Here is a 19,995-nt window from a genome sequence, read left to right as displayed (position 1 = left end):
GTTGTGACCATTATAGTACATGTCCTCCAACCCAGCCAACCCACCAACTGAGCATGTGTTCTATGCCAGGCACCTGGTTAGAGGTTTTAGATACCTTGTAGCAACTCCCTCCCTGGCGTTTAGAATATTTTACCCCTTGTCCAGATGAGAAAACAGTGTAGGAAGAGGACTGGCAAAGAGAGAGGGAAAGGGGAAGGTCCAGAGCATCGGGCCTTGGGGCCCTTCTGTGTAAGACTTTACCCCATGATCTCTGGAGCCAGACTCTCAGAGTTCAGTCCTTAGTTGGCTACTCTTGAGCTGTGTGACTGCTCTGGGGCTGCTTCTTCCTCTGCAAAATGGGATCATGATCGTTCCTGCCTGTGACGGTCGCTATGAGTTAGCCCCCTGAGAACCAGTCCCCTCCCTCTCCTTGCTAACTGACCACAATTCTGGCCTGGGAGCAGTGCATTCTGCCTCAGGAGATGAATCCTGTTTGGTCAAAGCCAATCGTGGCTATTCTGTTCCCCTCTGCCACTCACCCCCTTCCCTAGCCTGCCTCACAGTCAGAGGGAGCCAATAAGGTATCTGGAAAAACATCTGTTCCCTGACAAAAAGGCTGAGCCTAAGAGAAGAAAGCCTTTTGCCTATGACCTCCTGCTTTTAAATGGGTGAGATGGCTGGAGCTGCAGCCGCTATTCTGTAACCATGAGGTGACAAACAGAGGACAAAAGCCAACCTTGAAGATGGAGACACAGAAAGGTGGAAAGGACCTGGGTCTTGAAGACATCACTGAACTGCTAAACCAGCCCTAGACCCCAAACCTCCATATTTCTCATTTGGTAAACAACAGTAGCCTTATGGCTGAAGCTACCATAGGCCCAGTGCCTCAAAGGATTATTGAAAGAACTGCCCAGGTGACTTCAGTAGAGTGCCTTCTATATAATAAGCACCCAATATATGGTGTCTCTACCGGCCTCAGAGCCCCCTGCTGTACGGAGGAAGTGTTTCCATCCTCCTGTTCATGGATGGCTCTATGATTCAGAAAGGCAAGATGGTGGGGCACCAGGCACCCTGGACACGGAAAGACACCCTCACTAGCAGCTCCAGACTTCAGGTCTCAGCCCCGAGTGAAAGGATGAGCTCAAGGTGAGCAGTGAGGGAATGTGAGGTGACAAGTCCAGGCACCGGGTCCTTCTCTGTCCACCTCCAGGACCCTCGCCTGTGGGCTGCCTGGGGTTATTAGGAATGGAGCAACTCACCCTCCTGCTCCCAGCTCACACCAGGACCCTCCCTGAGCCACTGCTCCCGAAAGCCTTCCCCGATTAACCGGGCCACCTACAAAGCGCGCTGTGCCCCAGTGTCCTCACTCAACGTCTCTCCTCTATGGGAACAAGCGTCGTCCGGTGCCTTGTTGAGCTGACATCTGAGTCACCCACTCCTTCTGTTCTCTCTTTATTTTTTTCCCCTTTTGTCAGCTCCCCCAATATACTGGATTAGGAACTCGCCAAAAGCAGAAGAATCCTCTTTCCCCAACTGTACAAACTGACGGGCGACATGCCCACTCTGAGGGTCCAGTTTTCTTTGAAGAGCTAGGATTCCCCTACCCCCACCCCCTGAAACAACAGTGGGTTCATGGTCAGATCCCTGGGCTGTGAGGAAGGACACCGTGTCCCTCTTAGTGCTGACCCTGGCTTGCTGTGCCCTTCGGCAAGTCACTTCCCCTCTCTGAGCTGGCTTTTCCAGTCTAGTGAAGGAGGGGGACTAAAGGGTCCAGGACTCCTTCCTTCTAGAAGATTCTCTCCCAGCATCAGTGTCCTGGGGTCTTTCCCAAACCCCAAGAGGCTTACATGAGGGTTAGTTTCACAGGTAAATTACTGCAATCCAGGAGGTTCGAGCCCCTGGCTGGGTTGGAGCCCTTCCGTATCCACCTTCAGCCAGAGGGGTTTTGGAAAGACCAACTGACTTCAGTCACAGCTGGGACAGAAATACGCTTAGGGAGAGAATTATGCAGCCACTGCATTCCCCTCCTCCTCTTCAAATAAATACATAAAAACCCAAAGCTAAATACACTATAAATGGTTTTGTTTTTACTATCCCTTTTTTGGCCTGGACAATCCAGAGCTGTCTGCTTTTCTACTTTTGTTATTTTAGGACTATTTTCCAGTTGCTTGGGGAAATTTTCCAATCACGCTCTTTAGGGCTGGAACAGCAATGGCTGGTTCTTCCCAAGCACCACAAGTGCCCGTGGAGGTCAGGGGTCCAGTGGCCGAAGACCCCTCTGGACACACGTGGCCCACCTTTCCCATTACTTATAACGAGGCTGTAGCCTGGCATGGAGCGGAGTTTCTCAATCCTGGCTGCACATCAGAATCACCCAAGGAGCTTTAAAACCATGCTGATGGCTGAGCCCTACTCTAAACCAAAGAAATCAGCATTTCTGGGGATGAGGCTGAGACACTGTGGTTTTTAAAAAAAAAAGTCTTTGAAAGCAGTCAGTTGGTGGGTTCAAATCACCCTCTATCACTTAGTGGCCATGTTACTCAGGGCAGGCTCCTTACTGCCCGAGTTGGGTTTCCTCACTTATAAAATAGAGAGCCTGCCCCCTGTTCTGCAGGGCTGTTGGAAAGATGAGAGATGGTGCTCGGCACACAGCAGACCTGCTGACTGTGCCTTCTTCCCTGGCCCTGGCACCCTGAAGGGGCAGGAAAGGGGTTTCACCGATGCTTTCGCCAAACTATATTGGACGTAACTGGTACTCCTTGGTCTCACAGCAGGGGAAGATGCCTTGAACGTGGGCTGGTCCATATTGCAACTCAGGGTTACTGCAACTCTTGAGCTAACTCCTCACTACAAAAAACAATCTTACAAGAGGTTTCTTTCACTAAAAGACCACCTCTTGGCCTAGAAGCAATGACACTTCACTAGCAATGAACACACATAGCGCCAGATCTTGGTTTCTAATATTATTCTCCAATAAAAGGAACAAGGGTTCCTTGGAGAAATGGTTGATCCTAGGACTGAGGCAAGAAATATACAAGACAATCTGGAGCATCTTTTAGTGTAAGAAAGTAAGGAAGTGCTCTGAACAAACAAATAATCAAAACACACACACAATGATGGGGTTATGTCAAAGGGACACAGGAGCCAACTGAAAGAGCTCCCGGTGGCCAAAGTTGGAACAATTTGAGCAATAAAATAATTATGGTAGTATTGGATTATAACTCAAAGCATAAAATAAGTGTCTATGAGTCTATATCGATATTAGTAAGTGGTCGAATAAATAAATAAATGGGGGAGAAGAGACAAATCTCTTGTGCGTAAGAATTTCAAGTAGTTTGTGTAGACGCTCCGCCCTCAAGTAGGTGGAGCATGAATCCCCACTCCCTGAGTGTGGGCTGCGCGGAGTGACTTCCTTCCGAAGCGAACTGTATGAAAGGGGGAGGAGAAGGAGTAACTTTCCAGTGGAAACTGACAGGTGATCAAGGTCAACATCAACAGTGATGTCATGTTGACAGTATGAACCTTTGTCATGATGTGATGAGAATGGCGCTTTGCCTATGGGATCTTCCTCCCCAAAACTCATACCCCCAGTCTAACCATCTGACAAATCCCAGGTGAGGGACATTCTACAAAACACCTGACCAGTGCTCCTCAAAACCATCAAGGTCATCAAAAGCAAAGAAAGTTTGAGAAACTTGCAGCCAAGAGGAGCCTAAGGAGACCTATGACTATATGTGATGTGGTGCCCTGGATGGGATCCTGGAACAGAAAAAGACATTAGGTAAAAGCTAAGGAAATCTGAATAAAGTATGGGCATTAGTTAATACTAATGTATCAATACTGGTTCATTAATTGTGACAAATGTACCATACTCATGTTAGACGTTAACAGTGGGAGAAATTGGGTGAGAAGTACATAAGGGAACTCTCTGTACTGTCCTTGCAACTTTTCTATAAATCAAAAACTTCTAAAATAAAACTAAAAGAAAAAACACCCCACCATTTGGGTGCAGAATGAATAAAGATGGTTTTTGATTGCCTTGCTCTGGATACACGCAAATAAAAAATGGGCCAATATGTTTCCAGAACCTTATCAGAGAAGCAGGCTGCAGGAGATGGGGAGTAGTAGAGGGGGTGGGACATGGTCAAGGTCATACAGATATTTGGGACAAAGGGGCTGGATCTACAGTCTCCTGACCACTGGCCCCAGACATGATGAAGCACTGTCTCTCACTGGTGCCATAAGGGGTGGGTCCAGGTTATCTCTGAGGACCCTCTGAACTCTCACAGCCTGGGGGCTACCCAGTGTCTATATCTTAAAAACGATGAAGCCATTGCACTGATGGAATTTCAGACAGTTCCATGAGAGTGATATTATGCAGCAAAGGGCCTTCCCAGCATCTCCTGAAGATCACACTATGCAGACTCTGCTCTTACTAGCTGTGTGACTTCAGGCAAGTGACTTAACTTCTCTGTGCCTTCATTTCCTTATCTGGAAATGGGGACACTAATAACACCAACCAGATAGAAGTCGCTGTGAGGGTCAATAAGATCACGCAAAGAACAACTTTGGGTAAAAGTTGGCCAGTCTTTTATCAGAGCATGAGCTTCAGGGCTTTGCTTTCTGCTTGAAAATACAGAAGCTCACGGGGAGGAGTGGGGTGTGAGGGCAGAGAATTGAACAGAAGGTGCATCTCCTCCAATTTTGTTGTCCTCGGGGCTGACCCAGTCCCTGTGGCCTCAGAGGGAGAGTAAGGGGGCAACAGCGGGAAGGGCCCGGCTGACCTCTTTTAGCCCATCACCTTCGGTCTTAACAGTAGCCTGTGGTCTCATTCCTGGGATTAGATTCAAGGCTCTGGACAAGGGTGTCACTTCAGGACCCACCCTGAAGCTTTCTGTTTTCTATACTCAGCCCCTGAGTTATAAAATAGCGACCTGGGTACCTCCACCTACTTGGGGTGAAGAGGGTCTGGGCCTCTTGCAGCCACAGAACCTGGGATGAAGGCTTAAAGCCTTGTGTGATGTGTGCTCACCTGGGAAGTAAACACAGCCACGTGACCTTTGTCCCTCACTGCAGGCAGGCCCTGAGCAACTGGCCCGGCTTTGCCAGCTCCCCAGAACCAGTCCCATCCTCCCTGCCATCCTTCATTCACTTGTTCTAACGAACACCCAAAGCCAGACATACTCTGCACCCAAGCCTGAGCCAGAGGCTGGCATTGCAAGGCAATGAATGCATCTTGGTGCTGCCCTCCAGCGACTCCAGTTGGCTCCAATACCTGCAGTCATGCTCTCTTCCTTCCCCGTGTGCCCCAGCCCAGCTCATGCCCACTTCTGGGGCTCAGCCTGTGCTGTTCCATCACCCATCCACCCACTCAGCTCCCCCATCCCAGTCCTGCCCATCCATCCTGCATGGCCCAGCTCAGCATCTGTCTCCTCCAGGAAGTCTGCCCGGATCAGCCCACCTGGACAGGCTCCCTGCCTCCTCTAGGTCACTCGCTGTCCTGCCTTTTACCCAGCACTGAGACATCCCCTCCCCAGGCCTTCCCATTCATATCCGTGCATGAAGCCCCCACCAGACCCTCTGAGAGGACAGTGGTAAGATCAGATTTTATCCATCTTTATAAACGTGTCTTATACCCAAACCCATCTAGTATTGACTGACCTCAAAACATTACTTCTTTTTCTTTCCGGCTACTAACCTTCACCCTTGTGAGGGGTGTGCTTTGGCTTAGCCAAGACTGGGATCAAATCTCAGCCCTGTAACTCACTAGCTGTGTGACCCTGGGCGGGTGACTTCACTCCCAGGCTGCTGGGGCCCTGCCCACTCTTTTTAGTGGACCCCAGTCCTGCTTCCAACAGCCAGCTTGGCATCACTTTGCTCACCGGCTGTTTCTGGCCAGAGTCAGATCTTCTCATACTGAGAGCAGAGAGGTGGTGCTGGAACATGAATCCTCATCCCCCATCGCCTGGAACCAATGGCTATCAGCAGCCAGTGGATAATATCAGCTCCCTCAGCCCTCTGGGCAGAATGACCTTGAGATGTGTGCTCTACCCTGGCTCCCAAAGTGCCCCAGCAGAAGCCAGCTCCACTGCCCCCAGGGGTAACCTGCATCAACACATACCTTTTATTAGCTGCCTTCCCTTCCTTGTCTTATTTCCCCCACTGGTGTCCCCTGGGGTCACCTCCCAGATCCTCAGCTCGGGGTCTGCTTCTGGGAAGCCCAAGGGCGCTCCTCTTAGCCACAGTTTCATCATCAGTAAAATGAGGATAACGGCAGAGCCCACCTCACAGGATTATCGCGAGGATTAAATGAGATGACACCCACACAACACTTGGTACAGGGCCTGCCATTAATAAGCATTCTCCACACACAAGCACTACTGTTGTTTTGAGTTGGGCTTATCGTAAACTTTTTGAAGAGAGTATTGAACCTTTGGACAAAGTGGGCATGACTTACACCCTGTGGAGCTCACCTTGGAGACCCACTTGCCATCTCCCGGGACGGTCCTTACTGTCTGGTCCACCCCCATCTACATGCATGCCTGGACACACCTCTCCTGATGACCAAGTAAGGTCCAGAAAATGGCCATTCCTCAGCACCACAGCCTTGCACTTGGGCCTGTTTCTCAGCTGCATCCTCCCAAGAAGGGTGGGACGCTAATCCCCTCAGATCCTAATAGGGGAGTGGACGACCAGCTGGGGCTGCAGCCTGGGAATGCCGCCTGGAACACCTGCAGGTATGAATCCCTGATTTTATTTTCTATGCAGTTTCATAATCTGCTCTAAAGCCTTAGGCAGTTTGAAACTGAAAGCCTTTAGGTGGGGAGGAATGAAACAACAGATCTTGTTTCCTTGAGGATGCGGTCTCCCTGCCTCCCTGCCCACCCCGCCCCCCCCCCCCCAACCCTCTCCCAGGCTGACCCTGGGGCCGAGGTGGGGCTGGGCTGGTCCACAGGGCGCCTGCCTCCACACCCGGGGGAGGCCTCCCCTGGCCCCGGAGGGATTCAGCTGGGTCTTTAGGTCTCTACGGTCCCCACTCACTATGGCAGGAGCCTCTGTGGGACTTTGTGGGACTTTGCTGGAGGCCCCATGAGTTCCAGTAATTCCAAAGTTCAGGTACAACTGCTGACTTGATGGATTTTATCTAGTCCAAGATGAATTAGTCTGCTAACTACCTGAGCCCCCTGTGTTTAGGAGCTTGGACTATTCCCCGGACACAGTGTAGCGATACATACCACACTGAAGGTAAGAACAGCAAAAAATGGCTATAAGATGCAATTCCATCTCGGTCAAATACAACCTGTGTGTATGATACAGCACGGGAGCTCCCCGACTGCCTGGGTTCAAAAGCCAGCTCAGGCACTCGATTGCTGTGTCCCCTGGGGGAGGTCACTTAACTGCTTTGTATCTCAGTTACTTCCTCTGTGAAATGGGTATATTAGTATTACCTACCTCAGAGGGCTGCTGTGAGGATAAACTGTGCTAATACACGTGACAGTGCCCAGAACACAATAAAGTGCTTGGTGAATGCTAGCTGTTAACAGATGTGGGTGTCTGCACGGAAGATGAATGGACAGATACGCCACACATGCCCAGCAGAAATGACTTCTGGAAGCAGACCGCTGGCTACCAGGGGCCAGGGGAAGAAGGAATGGGGAGTAACTGCTTAATGGATACGGGGTTTTATCTTGGAGTGATGAAATGTTTTGGAACTAGATAGAGGTGGTGCTTGAACAACCTTGTGAATGTACTAAATTGTGCACTTAAAAAATGGCTAATTTTGCGTTATGTGAATTTCACCTCAATTTTAAAAAAGCCCCAAACAAAAAAAGACTTCTGGGAAATAGGTTAGGTGAAAAAGAGTGGGTGGCAGAGACCTTTATCAGACACTTTACTTCTTACTTTATCACTTCTGTCCAGCTTGATATGTTTTTTACAGTAAATATTTATATGTATCACTTTAAAAATTAAACAAATTAAAAAAAAATTTAAAGGAAGTAGCACGTAAGAGAAAATGCATGGTGCGTGGCATCTATCTTCCTCTGTAATGCTTACACCACGAGGAGGAAAATACTATTAATGGCCCCATTTCAAAGTGAGAAAAGTGAGGCTCAGAAAATTTAAGCCACTTCCCAACTCACTGAGCTTGACTCCAAAACAAAACAAAACAAAACACTTTCGATTCCATCACACAGCCCCTCATATTCACATGTAAAATAAGGGGGTGTAAAATGATTTCTCAGTTCCCTCCGGCTCGGATACTCTCTGGTCCCTGGATGCCTGGCTGAGTTCTCAAAGTGCCAGTCCTGCCGCGGGCACCCATATGCCCAGAGAGGCCCCGCCAGCCGTACATCCCCAGTGGGACACCTGCTCCCCAGAGCAGAAACCAGACCTCCCACCAGTCCCTTGCTCCTGAGTTCTGGTCGCAAAGCTGATAAAACCTAAGAAAAGAGAGCAAATGCGCAGCTGTCCAGAGGGCAGCTACTTCCGTGGGAGCCCGAGCAGCTCCTGACAGCCGTGCCCGCCTAGCGGCCATGAGGAGGAGAGACCCCGACTCACCCCGGCCGCCTCCCGGTGCAGGATCCTGGTCGCCTCTGCCCGGCCCAGACCCAGATGCAGCCACACCGGGCAGGTCTTGACGAGCTTCTCCAGTACGCTGATGCCCCGGAGAGGAAGGCAGTTCCTTGGAGTGACTGGCAGGCAAGGCCCCACGCCATCTTCCTCCTCCTCTTCCTGTGCCTTTCCTTTGCCAACATCTGGAATAGGACTGAGAACAGAATCAAATGACCAGCCCGTCCTGCCGCCAGCCCAGAGAGGGGTTTACAACAAACGGGGATTCAGTTCAACCATGCTTATTTATTCAGCATCTACGTAGCCAGGGGCCCTTTGGGGAATTAAAAAATGAACAAACCGTGATCTTCGCCTTAAGGCGCTTATGATAAAATGAGTAAGACATACACAGAAAAAACCAGCTGTAGCACAAGATTGGAATAAATATAACAGGAGCACAGTGCAACGGAAGTAGCTAATTCCAACCCAGGGTGGGTTCGGGAAAACAATGGCATTTGAGCAGAGCCCTGAAGAGGATTTTTAAAAAACTTTTTAATTGAAGTGTAATTTATACACAGTGAAATGCGCTAGTCTTTAGTATACAGTTAGACAAAGTTTTACATATGTCTACACCCGTGTAACTACCACCCAGATCAAGAGAGAGAGCTGTGCTACCCAATACCATAGCCACTAGCCACATCAGCTCTTAAAAGTGAGTTGTCTGGGGGCTTCCCTGGTGGCGCAGTGGTTGAGAATCTGCCTGCCAATGCAGGGGACACGGGTTCGAGCCCTGGTTAGGGAGGATCCCACGTGCCGCGGAGCAACTAGGCCTGTGAGCCACAACTACTAAGCCTGCGCGTCTGGAGCCTGTGCTCCGCAACAAGAGAGGCCGCGATAGTGAGAGGCCCGCGCACCGCGATGAAGAGTGGCCCCCGCTCGCCGCAACGAGAGAAAGCCCTCGCACAGAAACGAAGACCCAACACAGCCATGAATAAATAAATAAAAATTAAAAAAAAAAAAAGTGAGTTGTCTGAACTGAGACGTGCTGTAAGTGTAAAATACACACAGGATCTCAAAGACTTGGTATGAAAAAAAAAAGACCACAAAATAGTTCATTAATAATATTTTACATTGATTGTATATTGAAAGGATAATTTTTGGATATATATATTGAGATAAGTAAAACATTATTAAAATTAATTTCACCTATTTCCTTTTACTTTAGGTGTGGCTACTAGAAAATTTAAAACCAAATATGTGCCTTGCATTATATTTCTTTTAGATATGCTGATACAGACATTTCCAGAAGGCTTTCTTGTGCCCCTCCCAGTCAACACTCCCTGACCCCCAAGCTGAGGATGTAAAACGTCAGGGTCCCCGGGGAAAGGAGGAGAATCACAGGCCTGAGAAATGGCAAGACAAAGTAGAGGTCCAGTCTAAGCGATTCCAGACCTTCCCAACACGCTCCCTCCACCCGACCCCCTACACACTGGCATGTGAGTTTTGATTCCAGAAAAGGAGGAACAGCATCTTGGTGCCTCAAATCCTGAGTTGGGTGGGTTGTGTGGTCTGTTTGCCTTCTACCTGAGGAACGAAATCTCAGGATACCTGCAGTGGTGAAAACCTTAGTCAGACAGAAGGGGCCAGTTATAAAGCCAGGAAGGTGTGGCTGGTGCCTCTCCTTTCCTCCATGTCCCTGTGATGTGGCCCACGGGCACCAGAGATAAAGCTGGCTGGTAAGGAGCTGCCGGGGGGCGGGGTGGGAGGAGGCCAGGAAGAGCCCTGTTAGAGGCACAGAAAGGTGGAACCATTTGCTGAGGTCAGAGGGCAGCGGGAGCCAGGAGTCCTGATGAGGGGACGAGCATTTCCTCAAGGGGAGGGCAAGGGTCCTGGTGGTTCCCCGGGTGGTGGGGAGGCTGGGAAGTGTGGGATTAAACAGGTCTTGTGGTGTTGGGTTTTGCAGAGACCAGACTAGAAAGATATGTGGTGATGAGAGATCCGGCAATGTCAGTGTGCTAAAAATTCCCTCCCCTGACGCCTCCACGCCTAAACCTTCCGCGGAGCCCTCCCTCCCTGGATGCTGCGTGTGCCGTGGGTTCGTATGGATTTCCCCTCTGGGTCCACACAGAAGAGTGTGCCACGTCACCAGGCCAACAGGAGTGTCCCAGGCAGCTGCAGGCGTCATGGGTCTGGAAGGGGCAGCAGGGCAGCCCCATGGGTGTCCACAGGCTGTGGAAGTGGGTCTCATTTGGAGCTCAAGGTCAGGGCGGCCCAGCTCATATTGATGTGACCTCTTCCCAAGCCCTGAAATGTGGTCCAGCATCTCCTCCGGGAAAGCAGTGAAAACAGTGGAGGCCAGAATTACCCAGAAATAAGCATTCGGGGCCTGTTAGGTTCTTCCAACCTCCCGTGGAAACACAAAATCATCCTCTGGCACCAAAAGGCTTTATAATCATCCTAAAACCTTCTCGCTTGGCCCAGGGCTTCCCCCAGAGGCCAGTTAGGGCTCTAACAGCAGCTGGAGTGAGAGCAATTGGCTCCCATTTCCTCTCTGCCACTAACTAGGCTTAGGTAGCTTAGTTAAGTCCATGGGTAAGTCTGTTCCCTCTTAGGGTCTCAGTTTCTGCATCTGTCTGCTTCTCAGACTAAACCACTCAAGAGGCCAAAGGCTCTTAAGATATTGCTTTCCAGGAACTGTCCAAGTCTTTCAGTGTTCTCCTTTCCCTCTGGGTATGCCAGGGCAGAAGTCACAAGGGCTTGCTCAGGGCCCCCTAAGTGGTGACTCGGCAGGACCTGAGGCTTGGAGTGGAACCTGTAAGTGTCAAAGGCCGCAGCAAGGTCTAGACGTTAGAGAAGGAGCAGCTGAGGCTAGGGGAGGTTTGGGCCTTGCACCAGGTCACAGGAGCAGCAGAGCCCTGAATGGACAGAGTGACATGGACACCTGCTTTGATCAAGCCAAAGAATGGTAACGGGGCCAGGAAGTTGCCTTCTAATCTCTGAGTCTCTGCTGACCTTGGGCCTCGTGTCACTTGAGCTCTCTGGATGCCCACTTGCGACTATTAAATGCTGGTGCTGATGCTGGGGTTCCAGGCTGGACTCTCGGGCTCGAGCAGGATGGCAGAGATGTGAACGTCCTGAGCCGGCACCAGAGCAGGCTGCTTCCCTGCCATGATTACTGTTATTAAACAGCTTGGCCACACCAGCTCTAACTGCCAGGGACCATCACTGAGCCCACATCAGATACGTCATCTGCTGGCACGGTCGGCCACCCCAGCACCCATGCCCCCCCTCTCACCAGCCAAGCTCCAGCTGAGGGCCCTGCAAAGGCAGCCACGGGAGCCCCGGGTAATTAATGGCACTGTTAGTGCAAAATAATGAGCCTAGAAACTTTACAGCAATTCCACTGGAAAGAGAAATCATGCCATGACTGGTTTTCCTTCTGCTTGCTCACGGGAAGTAGAGCAATTAGCTCTAATCAGCAGTCCTAACAGCCTTCCGATTCAAGGGGCGGGTTGGCCGTGGACACCCAGACGCAGTGTGGTCAGACACCAGGGAAACCCTTGCCCTGGGCCACAGGGACAAGGCCTGGGCTCAGCATCCTGGCCTTAGCTCCCAAGGGAAGGAGTGACCTGGCGTGGTATGTCCACACTCCCTGGCGTGGTGCTGCATCCGGTCACCGGCCTATGAAACCTGGGTGAGGCGGAGAGGAGAGCTCTGCTCTGGGGTGGAGAGGCCGCCCGAGGGGGCCACCCAGGTGGTGTGGGGTCAGCTCGGGGTGCAGCATCCTGGCTGGATGCTGCCTGTATGGAAAAAGGCCCCGCCGTTTCCCAGCTCATGAGGGCGCCAGCTTCGGGCTGCCTGTGTGGGTCCCGGGGAAGCAGCTCAGAAAGTTCCAATGACGCCTCATTGTAAGGAGAACTGAGGCCCCCTTGTGCAGACTTGGCCGGAACTTGGGGGGAGTGTGGGATGGAAGGGGAGGACCAGGAAAAGGCCGTCTCCATCCCACCCACGATCCTGACCTCAGGCAGGCCTCACCCCAGCTTCAAGGCCAAGTGGCTGTATTGAGATAAAGAGACCTGGTCCCAACAATCAATGTTATGGGACGGCCCGATCACTCTGTGCAAGGTGCATGAGTACACAAATGACACGGAGGGCCAGGGTAGGAGGGGCCCTGGTAATGCCAATCAGGGCAGCAGTGTGCCTCTTCACCCATAAGTAGCCCACAGCACACAATCATCCTCACACCTACTGGAGTGAGCTGCACTGTGTCCCCCAAAGAGATACGCCCAAATCCTAACACCTGGCACCTGTGAATGTGACCTTATTCGGAAAAAGGCTCTTTGTAGATGTAATTAAGTTACAGATGACATCATTCTGGATTTAGAGTGGGCCCTAAATTCAATGAGAGACAGAGGAATTCCCTGGAGGTCCAGTGGTTAGGGCTCCACGCTTCCACTGCAGTGGGCACGGGTTCGATCCCTGGTCAGGGAACTAAGATGTCACAATCCACGTGGCGTGGCCAAAAAAAAAAAAAAAAAAAAGACACAGAGATACAAGAAAGCCATGTGAAGGCAGAGGAAGAGAGTGGAGTTATGAGTTTTGAACACCAAGGATTGATGGTCACCACCAGAGGCTAGGAGAAAGGCATGGAATATAGTCTCTCTCTGAGCCTCCATATGGAACCAGCTCTGCTGACAGCTTGATCTTGAACTTCTGGCCTCCAAAACTGTGAGAAAATAAAATTCTATTGTTATTAGCTGCAGAGTTTGTGATAACTTGCTGCTGCAGCCCTAGGAAACTAATATACCTACCCTATACCTGATAGTCCCATGTAAAGACAAGGACAGGGCTTTCCTGGTGGCGTAGTGGTTTAGAATGCGCCTGCCAATGCAGGGGACACGGGTTCGAGCCCTGGTCTGGGAAGGTCCCACATGCCGTGGAGCAACTAAGCCCGTGCGCCACAACTACAGAGCCTGCGCTCTAGAGCCCGTGACCCACAACTACTGAGCCTGCGCTCTAGAGCCCGTGTTCCGCAACAAGAGAAGCCACTGCAATGAGAAGCGCGAGCACTGCAACGAAGAGTAGCCCCCGCTCTCCGCAACTAGAGAAAGCCCGTGCCCAGCAACGAAGACCCAATGCAGCCAAAAATAAATAAATAAAATAAATAAATTTTTTAAAATAAAATAAAATAAAAAAATAAAGACGAGGATACTGAGGCACAGAGAGGCTGAATAGTTCATCCAAGGTCACACAGCCTATAAGCGGCAGAGCTGGCATTCAAATCCAGACAATCTGGATCCAGAGTCTGTGTTTACAACCTCTACACTATTCTAGTTCTTGAAGAAATTTTAAAAATTTCCTATGTATATGTATCCTTGCAGTACCTGGCAAAGAAAGAGTGTTCATTAATGTTTGTTATCCCATTTGGAATATATACAAATACACACTGAGACATAGAAATATAACTATACACAAAAATAATTTCCTGAAGGCTCTGTGAGACATCATTAAGGACAGTTATTTCTGAGAAGTGCAGGGGAGTTGTTTCAAATTTGTATGCTAATTATGCATTACTTATAGGATTAAAACTCATTTTAAATAAATATGTGAAAATACATCTGTTTGTCACAAAAATGCATGCAGGGTGGAGACCTGGTGGCTTTGGGGCCTCCCGAGCCCGCGTGTTATCCCAGCTCTGCACTGACTTGCTAAGGGGCTTAACTGCCTATCTAACCACGCTGACTCCAGTTTCCTCTTCTGTAAAATGGGAAGTAAAACCAGCGGAGAGGGTTTCTCTTGGGCATAAATGAGATGAGAGGGCACACCGTGCATGATGATTATCTCTGGAGTGATTAAGAGTAAACCTCTATTGGGGAGGGGGAGGGGTGAGATGTGACAGGGTGAGAGAGTGTCATGGACATATATACACTACCAAAAGTAAAATAGATAGCTAGTGGGAAGCAGCCGCATAGCACAGGGAGATCAGCTCGGTGCTTTGTGACCACCTAGAGGGGTGGGATAGGGAGGGTGGGAGGGAGGGAGATGCAAGAGGGAAGAGATATGGGAACATATGTATACGTATAACTGATTCACTGTGTTATAAAGCAGAAACTAACACACCATTGTAAAGCAATTATACTTCAATAAAGATGTTTAAAAAAAAAAAAAAAAGAGTAAACCTCTAAGAGCTGCAACTGAATTGCCTGGTGGGGCTCCTGTGCTCACCGTGAGCTGCCAGAAGCCCAAAGCCTTCCTCCTTTTGAAATGGCGCCGACTTCTCGAGCTGGGGCTAGACTGTCCAGAAGCCCCAGAGGGGAGTTTTCTCTGTCTCTGACCTTGGAGGCCCGGAGAACCAGCCGTGCCTTCACACTCCCAGGGTGAGGGAGGACAGTCACTCATTGCTGTCCCCCACTCCCCATCCTCTCCCTTCTCCTCCATGCTGACTGCTCTTAAATGAAATGACTCCCTCTGTACAGAGAGGAAGGGACCAGATGACAGGGACAGGCGTGTAGGGGTGTGGGGGGAGGTGGGATGTTGCAGGAAGAGGCATCAACCTCTCAGTGGACCCCTCTCACGACAAACTCACAATCAGAGATGCGGTGGTCATTTCACACACTCTGCATAGCCTGAAGATGAGGAACTAGGACTCACACAGCCTCGGTCCCAATCCCTGCCATATCTGGCCGTGGGACCTAGGGCAAGGTATTTAACCTCTATGGGCCTCAGTTTTCTCATCTGTGCAATGGAGCTGGTAATACCTGCCACATGTAATATGCATCAAGCATCATCTGGTACACGAGAACACCTCAAATAGATCATTATTCTACCTGGGGTAACCACGCACATGGTCATGCCCTGCTTCTCTTACGAACACCAGCAACATGAGAAATGGCCTAAGATAGGTGAGAGCCCATTGCTCAGCCCCTAAATGCCACCAGAGCACCAACGGGGTAAAACACTCCATGAGAATGAAAACAGTTGCACCTGCTCTGAAAATGATTTCCAAAATCTAAAAGAGACGGAGGTGCCGTAGCCCAGGCCCCAGCAGCCCCACTCCCAGGACGCACACGGTATAAGGAGATGATTGATAATGGAAGCATTTATACTGAGAGAAAATGGGAACAACCAAAATCCGTCCATGAGATAACGATAAATAAGTTGTGATTCGTCCACCCTGGACTATCGCACAGCTGCTGAAAGGTAGGAACCAATTGCTACAAGGTTAAATCTCAAAATCCTGTCAACTGCATGAATATTAATTCCCTGATCTTGATTCTTGTGCTGCGGTTAGGTAAGAGAATGTCCATGTTTGGGAAATACCCACTGAAATATATGGGCGTAAAGAGGCACAATGTCTGCAAATTACTCTCACAAGGTTCAAAAAAAAATGAAGGAGACAGAGAGAACCAGCAGATGTGACAAAATGTTGATAACTGGTAAATCTGAATGAAGACTGTACTACAGGAATTCATTGTACTAACCCTGTAACTTTTCTGGGAGTCTGAAATTATTTCAAAAGAAAAAGTTAACGAGTTTTTAAAGTCAAACAAACCAAATCCCCAATGTTGAGTGAAGAAAGCAAATTACAGAAGGAATGAAAATATTTCTATAAAGTGTAAAAACGTACACAACAGTTCTGCGTCTTGTTTGTGGATACACATGCACACCAAATTCAGGATAATGGTGACCTCTGAGGGGCTGGAAGAAAATGGGATCAGGGAACTGTGTGAAGGAGGCTTCAGCCCATTCTGTAATGATTTGTTTGCTTTTAAAACATCTGAAGCAAATATGGCAAAAGGGTAGGATTTAACAAAGCTGAATTATGGGTGATCAGGGCATTGCTATGTTTTTCTCTAGATTTCGCTACCTTCGAAACATTTAATTAAAAAACAAAACAAAAACCCCACATGCACACAACTTCTCCCAAGGTCCCAAAGCATGTCACAAACCGAGGCGATATAGAGCGGGGGTCTCCGAACACCTAAGCCTGTTCTTTCCGCCAGGGCAATTTCCCTGGGATTGACTCCCGCTATTTTTTCCTGGCATTTTAAAGTCAGTTCTGGAGGCTTGAGGGCCTGTGTTGAAAGGTAATCAAGATGAGTCCATTCAAAGAATCAGGCCCCAGGGGACATGTAGGAAAATCCTCTGACAGCTGCCACAAGGTCACCAGAGCAGAAGCCAGAGAAGGTCACTGGGGCTGTTTCTCTGCACTGTGGTGGCACAAGACTTGGGCCAAAGAGCAGCAGCTGATGCCAGAGGGAGTAACAGCTTGGAGTTCCAACTACAGGTGAAGATGCCAACAGTAACAGTCCAGCATGGGCGGCAGGCATCTGGGGCTGGGAGCCACCTCCTCCGGAGGCTCTGATATGATGAACAAACACCCATCCTGGGCTCAGTCTCCCCCACTGTAAACAGGGAGACTATGCCACCGAGAAAATAAAATTCATATTTTATGGCAAGACGAGAAAATTTAAACATAAAATTTTTCTTTGCCGGTTTGGGCCTCCTCCCTCCTCTTTGGTGTGTGCTGTGCCTCTGCATTAACCAGACCTCCTTAGGAGATAACATTCCTTCTTAATCTTGTAAGGGGCCACGATGACCCATGACCCACTGCGTGCTTTGTAATGTAGATCTGGATTGTGTAAACTGTCAATTATATGTCATTTGAGTATAGCCCTTTGTCTCAAAAACTTATATACCTGTGTTTTGACCTCTAAAGGGTGGAACAGTTTTCAGAGCTTTCTGAAAGACTGTCTCCTGGGTTATAATGCTCAGGTTGGCTCAAACAAAATTTTCCATTTCTTTCCAGATCAACTACTGATTAACTCTTTCATCTACACCCCTTACCTCAAAGGTTGTGTGAGGGTCAAATGGAACAGCATAAGGAAGAACCCAGCCACAGCGGACACTTAAGTGGTAACTCCTAGATGAGATGGAGAGCTCAAGACAGTTCATGGAGGAAGTCAAGGCTCATCAGACCCTGGGGCAGAGCAGGGAAGGGGTTCCTGCTGGTAAAGGAGAAGGATCTGGGAACTTTAGGGGTGGGTGAGCCCCCCTGGAACCGAGTTCCCCTGCCAAGTTTATGATTAACCTCTCAATCCAAAACTTTATTCCCTTTCTTGTCCCGCCCCTGTTCCCCTCAGGATTGAGGTGTATCAAAGAAAAGTGGAAATTAAAACTGAGTAGGGCACTTTGGGGCCTTCCTGGATACAAAAGCCCCTTGTTGTCCCTTGTTTCTTGTTTGTAGAAAAAGGCTTTGGTCTCCTAGGCCTTCCTTGAGTTCCAAAGAGCAGATTCAAGCAGTTACTAATTAGGGAAGAGAAAGAATGAAGAAACAAAGGGAAAGTAGTCAATCAAGAAAAGTAAAGACAGCTTAAACAATAGTCCAGTGATAAAACAGAGTCCTAGTTCCTCCTCAAGGGAGATACATAACAATCGTTCTGCAGAAACTAAGACAAGCCATCCAGGTGGAGGATGGTGACTACATGCTGACCATAATAAGCAGTAGACCCCAGACTGGCTGGAACCAGGTTGATGCTTAAGATTCCCAAAACACCACCCTGATGCCTCACCACCAACGAATCAGAAGATCCCTGAGCTGCAACCCTCACCCCAAATGTTGCCTTTAAAAATCCTTCCCTGAGCTTCCCTGGTGGTGCAGTGGTTAAGAATCCACCTGCCAATGCAGGGGACAAGGGTTCGATCCCTGGTCCGGGAAGATCCCACATGCCGCGGAGCAACTAAGCCCGTGCGCCACAACTACTGAGCCTGCGCTCTAGAGCCCGCGAGCCACAACTACTGAGCCTGCGTGCCACAACTACTGAAGCCCGTGCCTAGAGCCCGTGCTCCGCAACAAGAGAAGCCACCGCAATGAGAAGCCCACGCACCGCAACAAAGAGTAGCCCCCACTCGCTGCAACTAGAGAAAGCCCACGCACAGCAACGAAGACCCAAGGCAGACAAAAATAAATTAATTAATTAAAACAAAAACAAACACAAAAAACCCTTCCCTGAAAGCCACTGGGGAGTTCGGGTCTTTCTTTTGAGCATGAGCTGCCCATTCTCTTTGCTCGACACCTACAGTAAACGCTGTACTTTCCTTCACTACAACCTGGTGTCAGTAGACTGGCTTTGCTGCATGTGGGTGAGTCGACCCAAGTTCTGTTGAGTAACAAGCATACCAAAAGGCCTGTTGGAGCAGTTGGTCTGGATCAGTGTTGTGCTGGTAAGCACTGGTCTAGGACAAAAAAAAAAAAAAGTCCTGATACGTAGTGAATGCTGATTGCCATTGTAAGTACTCCCACCATTGCTGATAACAAGCTATCAATGGTTTACCAATTAGCTTAAAGTTCCTAAATATTGAACAATAGGCCTTTGTGAACCTATCAGCTGCAGCACACCCACTGGAATTTTAACACTGTCCTCTACCTCAGATGTTCCCCTAACACTGGAGTCCTTTCTGTACCATCCCAGCACGTAGTTGTATCTGTTTGAAGACCTCTAATGACGGGGTGCTCACTACCTCACTGGGCAACCCATTCCGAGAAGCAATCCTCAATTTCTATTGAGATGAAATCTGCTCCTCTGAAGTTTCTCCTTTTGTTTCTTTTTCTACACTTTTTAAGGCCACAGGGACAACTCACCCCACCCCCACACAGCCCTTCAACTATGTGGAGAAGGCCAGCACATCTCCTCCCCCCACCCCTAGTGTCATCTCTTCTCCAGGTTGAAGAGCCCCCCTCTTCCATGTGGTACCCAGAGGTAACATTTACCAGCTTTTCCCCTGTGGCTGACACTGAGCCACACAGTGGTTTACACACATTGTCTCCATGAATTTGCATACGGAGTGGTTTGCTTTTTAATAATATTTTAAGGTGTACAATGCAATGGTTTTTAGTATAATCACAGAATTATGCAACTATCACTACAATCAGTTTTAGGACGTTTTCACCACCCCAGCAAGGAATCCTGTCCTCATTAGCTGTCATTCCTCATTTCCTCCTAATGCCCCAGCTGGTGTCAACCACTTATCCATTTTCTGTCTTAATAGGTTTGTCTTCTGATATTTCATATATGGAATCATACAATATGTGGTCTTCTATGTTTGGTTTCTTTCACTTGGCGTAATGTTTTTAAGGTTCACCCCTGTGGTCACAGCTCACTGAATGCATCAGTGCTTCATTTCTTTTTATTCCCAAATAATATTCCATTGTATGGACATACCACATTGTACGTATCCATCAGTTGATGGACATTTGGGTTATTTCCAATTTTTGGCCATTATGAATAATGCTGCTGATATTCATGTATGAGTTTTTGTACAGACATTGTTTTCAATTCTCGTGGGTACATACCTAAGATTAGAATTGCTGGGTCATATGGTAACTCTATACTTAGCATGTGAGGAACTGCCAGCCTGTTTTCCAAAATGGCTAAATAACTTACAACCCCACTGGCCGTTCAGGAT

The 19,995-nt window shown here is 49.0% G+C and overlaps 1 protein-coding gene across 1 annotated transcript in view; it reads right to left on the bottom strand.

Moving 5' to 3' along the window:
* RIN3 (Ras and Rab interactor 3) overlaps nt 1–19,995 on the bottom strand; it is a 120,312-nt gene that overhangs the window by 74,629 nt on the left and 25,688 nt on the right. Inside the window, exon 2 of the mRNA XM_061181196.1 lies at nt 8,539–8,746. Within this exon, the coding sequence (XP_061037179.1) occupies nt 8,539–8,746 (208 nt within the window). The remainder of the gene's footprint in view (nt 1–8,538; nt 8,747–19,995) is intronic.

Source organism: Eubalaena glacialis, chromosome 2, assembly GCF_028564815.1.
Source record: "Eubalaena glacialis isolate mEubGla1 chromosome 2, mEubGla1.1.hap2.+ XY, whole genome shotgun sequence".
Classification (NCBI taxonomy): Eukaryota; Metazoa; Chordata; class Mammalia; order Artiodactyla; family Balaenidae; genus Eubalaena; species Eubalaena glacialis.
The sequence above is the reverse complement of the archived record's forward strand: the minus strand, read 5'-3'. Positions and strand labels throughout refer to the sequence as shown.